Source organism: Acanthisitta chloris, unplaced genomic scaffold (genome assembly GCF_000695815.1).
Source record: "Acanthisitta chloris isolate BGI_N310 unplaced genomic scaffold, ASM69581v1 scaffold23889, whole genome shotgun sequence".
Taxonomy (NCBI): Eukaryota; Metazoa; Chordata; class Aves; order Passeriformes; family Acanthisittidae; genus Acanthisitta; species Acanthisitta chloris.
The window spans coordinates 27383-35710 of NW_008690136.1; the positions used below are offsets into that span (position 1 = coordinate 27383).

General features: G+C 42.6%; 1 protein-coding gene across 1 annotated transcript in view; it reads right to left on the reverse strand.

Moving 5' to 3' along the window:
- The window catches only part of DHX32 (DEAH (Asp-Glu-Ala-His) box polypeptide 32), a gene marked incomplete at its 5' end in the record, with an annotated part of 25887 nt that extends 19047 nt beyond the window's left edge, over positions 1-6840 (reverse strand). Inside the window, 4 exons of the mRNA XM_009081713.1 lie at positions 125-497; positions 1770-1963; positions 5183-5409; positions 6769-6840. Coding sequence (XP_009079961.1) covers positions 125-497; positions 1770-1963; positions 5183-5409; positions 6769-6840 — 866 coding nt within the window. The remainder of the gene's footprint in view (positions 1-124; positions 498-1769; positions 1964-5182; positions 5410-6768) is intronic.
- Between the last annotated feature and the right edge of the window lie 1488 nt (positions 6841-8328).

Here is an 8328-nt window from a genome sequence, read left to right on the forward strand (position 1 = left end):
CAATTAAACCTGTTGGCACATCTGCTTAGGTACTGGTAACAAGATTTTTATAAGTCACATAAAAACATGATGTAAGCTGTCTCTTGATTCAAAGCAGAGATATGAGTATAGGTTCATCACTCACTTGTTCACATGCCAGGAAGATCACAATGTCCCCCTTCTCCCTTGTGTGGTGTATCTCAAAGAGCAGCCTTAGGGCAGCCTCAAAGTGGTTCTTCTGGATGCTGCAGGAGTACACAACCTCTGCATGGTGTTTGCTTTCCACCCTGATCACAGGGATGCTGCCATAGTAACTCTGCAGTCTGCTGGACATGTGAGGGGCAGTGAGTATCACCAGCCTCAGGTCTGGCCTTGCTAGCAAGACATCTTTCAGAAGGCCAAGCAGTGCATCTGTTGCAACAGTTCTTTCATGCACATCATCCAAGATAATAACCCCATAGTAGGTCAGGAGAGGTGTAGACATCATTTCCCTCTGTAGCATATCATCTGTACAGTATCTGCAACACAGAAACAGAAAACTCTTACAAAGTTTCTTGGAATATTCAGATTTTTTTCAGGGTCTTGGGGACAGCTTGGTTCTTTCTGCTCTAGCAGGAAAGATTTGAAAAGAACAGAGTCTTTTGACAGTATCACAGGCTCAGCAGCTACATGCTTAAATCTTCCTTTAAGCAGCTACAAACTCTAAGTGATTCAATGACACTCGGTGGCACTATGGTTGAAAGGATGCTCTAGGCAAAAGAAGACATACTTCTGCCCTAAAATCATAACCTGTATTGCCTTTCATCTTCCAAACTATCTAAGCATATTACATGCCCCAAACATATTCTTGAGCAAAGAACTAATACTTTTAGATGAGGAAGAGAAGGTGCACTTGAGGCAGCACCAGAACCAAGATGAGAGACTAATTCACGCTGTAGGGCCCTCCTCACTTTTGTCCCTATTATTCCATTAAAGGAGATTATTTTTGTTGTGTTGCTCAGCAGGACTTTGCGTCCTCGAAGCAGATTTTGGTGTGTGAGAGGACAGGATTCATCTCCCTTGAACAACAGGAGCAGCTGCAGGAAGTTGTGCTGCAGGATGAGGTTTACAGAGCTCTCAGTGGAAAGGGAAAGGACACACAAAAGGGAGAGTGGTTGATTTTCAGATGTGGTGAGTATCCTCTTCTCCTCTGGAAATCAGTGCCTGGGAAAAAGGCTTATGGTCTAGATTCTGTAGCTTGTGCCTGCTACATTAAGGAAGCAGAGGAAGTAACTCTCCTAACTTTCTGGGAGGCTCAAAAGCTGAATCTCTGTGGTGCTGCTGTCACCTGCCTATACTTAATGCATTAAGTGCATTTTTTATCTCTTAAAAACCCTCTGAGAGACTTTTTTCTCTTGTCACTGAATGTACCATCTTCTAGCCATGGTTTTGGATTATTTTAAATTCCAGCTTTACTTTGAGATAGATTATTTTATGGTAATGAACACCCCTGTACTGGAAAATAGAGGAAAAAATAGAGGGGAAAAAATAGAGGTTACTGAGGTGCTTAATGAAGTTTTACATGGACAGTAACCTTGCTTACTGAAATATCTACTGTGATTTAGTGCAGAATTACCTCCTTCAAGCCTATTATTGCTTACTGATGAATCACGAACTTTATAAAGCAACGTTGAGGGGTTTTTTTTTGTTGTTTTCCAGAGCTGCACTGCTGTCAGCTGCAAACCTTGGCACTCACCTAGAGCTGTGAGCTACATGTCAGCCTGAAGGCCTTAAAAACCAACCACACCAACCTCAGGATAGTTTCTGTGCTACAGCAGCTTTCAAAGGGGACGAAATACCCAACTTCATGGCCAATGTTGACATCCATTTCGTCAGCCACACGCAGGGCCAGCCACACTGCTGTCTGCCTGTGCACCTGCGTGCACACCACCGCGCCGTGCCGCCACCGCGCAGAGAGGCAGTGCTTGGCACACCACTGGGGGATCTGGGAGGAGAGAAGAGAACAGGTGGATTTAGGAGTTCACAGGCTGTAATTCAAAAGGAGACAGAGAGTGATCAGGCATTGGAATGTGCTGCCCAGGGAGGTGGTGGATTCATCATCCCTGGAGGCTTTCTAGCGGAGACTGGATGTGGCACTTAGTGCCATGGTCTAGTAACCCCAGAAGGGCTGGACTTGATGATCTTGGAGGTCTTTTCCAACTTGGTTGATTCTGTGATTCTATGATTCTATGACAGTGTGGAACGAGCAAACCAAGCTGAGCAGCCGCTGACAGGTGAGCTGTGCCTCACATGGAAATCATCTCCATGGCAAATGTCAAGACCTGCAATCTCTAAATTCTCAACAGCTGCAGTGACATGAACTGGAAGGTTTACCTGGGAATTTCTCAGCTGGGCTCAGATTAGTGTGAATATATTGCAGAAGAGACAGGACTGGACCCTGCGGAGCAGGTAACAGTGGCATTGGACAAGCACCTGCTGATTGATCCAACAAGGTTAGTGCAGTTGTTGTCAGAGCTGCTGAGCTGCCTCAGCAGTGAACCTGCTTGTGCTATGTTTGGGAGAAACAAGGCCCAGGAAGAACAGGATTTCAAGGAGACAAATGCCACAGTAAATATAGGTAATTTCAGGTGAATTACTCTGTAAGAAGAGATAACTGAAACTGAAACAGAACTGCTCCACACACAGCAGCTCACTTATTTTATATACACAAAATCAACACTGGGAAATATGAGTGTGTTATTATCATGAGAAAGCAAAATTGCATTATAAATATCACTTCAGTGAAAGTATTGGGTTGCAAATCCTTTACTTAATCAATGTATAAAACTAGGTGCAACAGCCACATATAATTTCTTCATGGAAACGGTTGTTAAGCACTGGAATGTGCTGCCCAGGGAGGTGGTGGAGACCCCATTCCTGGAAGTGGCCAAGAAATGACTGGACATTACACTTAGTGCCCTGATCTAGTTGACATGGTGGTGAAGAGTCAGAGGTTGGACTCGATGACCTTGGAAGTCTTTTCCAACCTAAGTGATTCTGTGAATTAATTTCTGTGCAGTTATATGTACTTCTAAAAATGTTTAAAAATCAACCAGCAATGTGTTAGATCTTATAAACTCATTTAAGGACAAGATAAACCCTAACATTTCTTTGCAAAGTGTTTAGTATTATGCAAACTTTGTCGTGCATAAATCAGTCAATAACAAGGGATAAAAACTTCAAACTCCAAAAATTATTCCACGTGTGTAGGGGTATGTATCATTTTTATAGGAACATAGGAATTTTCAGTGAGAAGTATGATATCTCTAGTTCAATATGTGATTTCTAGCAGTGTCCAGCATTGAAGTCTCTGGCAGATATAAGATGCTCTGCAAGAGTAATTATCCTGCAGCTTTACCTGTTGGAAAGTTTTCTCCTGATCCCAGCCATAAACATACTTTCATGGTATGTTAAGGGGTTAGAAGGGACATCAGAGCTCATCCAGCCCCAACCCCTGCCCTGGGCAGGGACACCTCTCACCAGAGCAGGTTGCTCAAGGCTTCATCCAACCTGGCTGTGAACACTGCCAGGGTTGGGGCAGCCACAGCCTCCCTGGGCAACCTGTGCCAGTGTCACACTAGCCTCACAGGGAAAACCTCTGCCTGATATCTAACCTAAATTTCCCTCTCTCAATTTCTCCCCATTACTCCTTGTCCTGTCACTGTAGCTCCTAACACAGATCCCTTTGCAGCTTCCCTGGAGGCCCCCAAACAATAATATTTTAGTTTATAACACTTGCCTGAAAATTCTTCCCTGCTTGCTGCAGTTACAGCAGAGTTTGTTAGTCCTGGTTAATATTTGTGTGCTTAGAGTCAATTGAGATCTTGACTTCAGTGTTAACACAAGTTTTTTCAAGTAGTTTTGTGTTCTTGGAAAAAAGCATTTACTCCTGGCTGAAGTGAGGGGAAGACTTTTTCTTCTCCCTGAGAACAGCCCTGCTGATTTCAATCCTTCATTCCCTGAGGACTTTTCTCACCTTCTCTTATGACCTGCCTGCAAATCCACTGTATTTCTTCCCTGATATAGCACTAATCAGAACCAAAACACACTTTCCAAGTAGAAGTATGCATTGAATCCAAAACAGGCATTGCAGAGTTTACCATTGCCAGTGGGAGTTCAGTGTGGTGATGGACAGGAAGAGGATAGAATGACAGGTTTAGTCAGGGGTAAGAACACAATCAAATTCTTCAAATGAACAAAATAATGAATAGTTAAACATGGAAGGAATTTACTGATGAAATACAAAGCAACCTGAAATAAGTCCTGAAAAATTTTACACTATGCAGACAGTGGAAATACACCTGTAATTTCAGTAGGGAAACCTTTCAGCTGAGATACCCTGTAATACATTGCAAATTGTGTATTTGATAGGTTTTCATTTTGAGATGTGATGCTGTGATATATAAATGAACCAAAAATTAACAGTGACCTTAGTGGAAGATGCAATAATATTTTATACTGAATTTTTCTAAGGCTCTGTGTATATTTGGTTCTGGATTTTATGCTGCAATAGTTCATGCATGTGGTCTTCAGTGCTCAGAAAGGGCTTGATAGTTTAAATTCAGTATTTAGTGCAATAAAAGAAGTTGTTTGAGATTTTTGTTAGTTGCTTTGGACAGTGTCAGCCAATCACAGTCTAACCAGTGTTACTCTTCAGTGCTCAACTTACCCTGAACCCTAAAAACATCATCAACCAAGTAAAGCTGCCTTGAAACAAAGTGCCAATTTTTGGTGAACATTTGAAGAGAGTTAAATGTTTAATATCTTTAAAATCTGTGTTTGACTCCATTGATCTTTATTTACCTTCTGTGTTTCACTTGCCCTCTCTGGCCTTAATCCCTCAGATTACAATAGATGAGATAGCACACGTTTTTCTACAGTGAGAACTGCTCCACTCTGTGCAGCTGTGTGTGTTGGAACTGGATGTTTTTCCATTGCAATAGCAGACATTACTCAGCACAGCAACAGGCTACGACTAACAGGTATCATATAGATCTGGATGTTGATGTGCCCAGTGCAGGGCAACAGCTGTTTGCACTAAATTCACTGCAAAATTATCATTAAAAATACATATTATCAGTGAAATAGTAACTCTAAAGATGACGCAGCATTAAATGCTCTAAAAATACATTCACCCACCCCCAGCCAAGCCTGTGGTACTGACCTGGGAACTCTTGCCAGTCTTAGCGTCTCCTGACACAATCACGATCTGATTACGGAGCAAACTTTCCATGAAAGTAGATTTCTCTTTCCATATTGGAAGCTCTTCTCTTTCTTTCAGAAGTTTGTAATAACGGGAGGAGTAAGGCAAGCCATCAAAAGGATTAAGCTCTAAATCTTCTCCACACACAAGTATTTCCTCTTCATCACCATCGCTGCCGTCAAGCAGCTCTGAAAAGCAGTGGTTCTCCTGAGAAAAGGTTAAAAACTCCATTTCTCTGACGTATGTTATTCCGAGCAAAAACACATTAGCAATGGAAGGAGTCTTTTGTGTGCTGATTGATCATTCAGGCCCCCTAAACCTGAGGAAATCCATTTTTCCTTGCTGCAGGATTAGTATTTTGCAGCTCTTCAGTTTGCAAGTTGTCTTGGGCTGCAGCTGCCTTTGTGGTCTGCCTGTCCTGCTCCTGCTGGTTTAATAACCCAGATGAGGAGCAAATATATTTCAAAAATCATCCAAACTCTTGAAAAATCACAGTGATTGAACCCAAAAGATGTTAAAGAGAAACTGAGTAGCTTTTGCTCTTTAGCAGCATGTTAGAGAGTCCCTGTGTGTTTGCTCTTGTCTGCTGCAGCTCGGCCAGGCAGGAGAATAATTGGGAAAGAGCACGCTGAGCCTGACCTTTATCACTCCTGCTGCCGTGAATAGGAGGCTCTGGAGTGCTTATTGTGATTGCAGGGATGTCATGTGGGAGGCTAATCCCAGCACAATGGGCTTCACCCCTGGGTGCTGCAGCAGCAGAGCGGGAGGTGACTGCGTGTGAGAGCGTCAGGCACAGCCTGTGCTCGTGGTTCGTGTGCTTTGAGGGGCTTTAGCAAGTCAGGGGAGCAAGGAGTCTTTTTATATACTCTGTGTATTAACTCCACTTGGAGATCTTGCAGGGCTTTGACAGCTTTTGCCACGATTTAAATATGCCTAGTGCATCAAAACCAAGCAGAGCAGTGTCAGCACTAATCCTTCAGAAGTGGCCTTGAAAAATGGTGGAAGGGAAAATTACTGATGGAAAGGAACTCCCAACTCTTCGGACTCACAAAGTAACAAAATAGAGTTTCCTAATCTTGACTGATCTGCACCGTAAGGCAAATGTTAAATAACATTTTTTATTTTAGTTCCAGAGGCGAGTGTCCTGTTGAGCCATGATGCTGATAATGTCTTGATGAACAGGCTGGGAGCACAATGCTTGAGTGCTTTTTCTCTGTGAAGCTTTTTCTGTACTGAGTAATGCAGTAAAAGTTATTGCCTCTTCTTACAAATTTTTCTTGTTTCATAGCTTTGGCCCATATTGGCTGCAATGCCATTAATGCAGTCTCTGGTGACAGCAGAAAACCAACTAAGAGAAGCAGGAGAAAAATCTTTTGTTCAGCAGTCTGAATATCTCACTCCAAATGAGACAAGTCTAATTATGTGCTGCTCACAAAACAGGCTGATCATTGGCACTCAGAGTGCCTGGCACACGCTGCCCAGTTTGAGGGCCAAAACCAAGTGTGATCTCCTGGAGAAGCATCTCTGAAAGGCAAAATGGGACTTACCTCCACAGTCTCTGGAGTCACAGTACTGCAAAACATGCTTTGAACTAACCATGGTGAGGATGTACCTGATACCTGTGAAGATGGCAGGATGACATGTCCAGTTTTCATGCTCAATGACACCAAATTAGGTCATTCAGCTGAACTTGGAAACCACTTTTCCCATGACCTTCATGTATCCACCCTCTTGTTTACCTGATTTTGTGTTCCATCCTTCCCTACTTGTCATAGCAAACTCCTTATCACTGAGATCTGTGCCTCTCCCAAATGGGGTTGAAATAACTCAGTGAAGCATAAATGTCACAAGGGAATTGGAAGTGTAATCCTGTGGAGGATTTTTGGGGTGAAATTCAGCTTAAAATGACATAAAGCAAACATATGAATTGCTATTATTTTGCTTATTATGTGCTCTCTGCCTTCCTCAGTTACACTACAGGTTTGCCTTCAAAACACTACGAATTGGACAGGGATATTTTCTGGTCCATTGAACAAATCTAAATGGTCATACCACAGCCATTTTTTTAGGGTTTTGTACCTGTAACACAAGAAAGCAAATTTAAATGTCACTAAATAAAAAAGAAGCTTTACTATTTGAAAATGAAATATTACACCAATATTCCTTTCATGCTAACACATGTTTTACCAGACCATTGACTGATGGACATTATTTATCTCTGCTCAAGCAGGCCCTGTAAAGGCTTTATCCTGCTCTCAGCCAGGTGCCTGATGGAATACTCCAAGCCCCTCCCTGGAGCATCAGCCCAGCAGCTCCCAGCCAGCATCCCTGGCACTTGAGGAGGCTGAGAGCAAAGCCAAGTGCTGGATTCAGAGTGTGATTGAGCGTTGCCCTTCCAAATTAAGACATCCAAGAGCAGTTCTTTGCCACCCCGTGTGCCTCATTGCTAGGTTCTCTTCCAGAGGATTCTTTTCTGCTTCTTGCCTCTCTCAGTCCTTGGTTTTGACCTCATGGTGCCTGTCCCTTCTGTCCTGGTCCCTGTCACTCCACCTGCCTTTGCCCATTTGTGTCTTTATCTTTGCTATTTAGCCTTATCTCTTCTTCCTTCTAGGGTGTTTCACCCCTTCCTGATAAGGCTTCATGACCATCTCATCTGATTCCTGCCATTACAACAGGCCCTTAAGGCTGTTGTAGAAGATGTACATTCTAACATAACACAGAAGGATTTAATTAATTCTAATGACCAACAGAAACAGTTGCTGCAGATGAGGCTTTTAGCAAATGAGGGGATCAGCTGCTTTCAGAGATATCAGTGAGAACTTTGCCATTGATTTAAAGTATATGTTGCTGTGCAAGTGTTTATGATAATGTGCTCTAGGAAAGCAATAAATACCACATAACATATTCTGGATCTTGAATAAAGACTTATTAATCTGTAGGTACTTTCTGCAGCTTTGCTAGTAAATCTGTCAGAGGAGGAGGATTTTCTGTGCGTAATTTACACTGAGTTTGGATTTGTAGTATCAATGGCTTTACAGAGTTCTTTCTTCTCTGCTCCGTTTTTCTTCCCCCATTTTGGCAGCAATAGTTTGCAACAGCAACGGGAA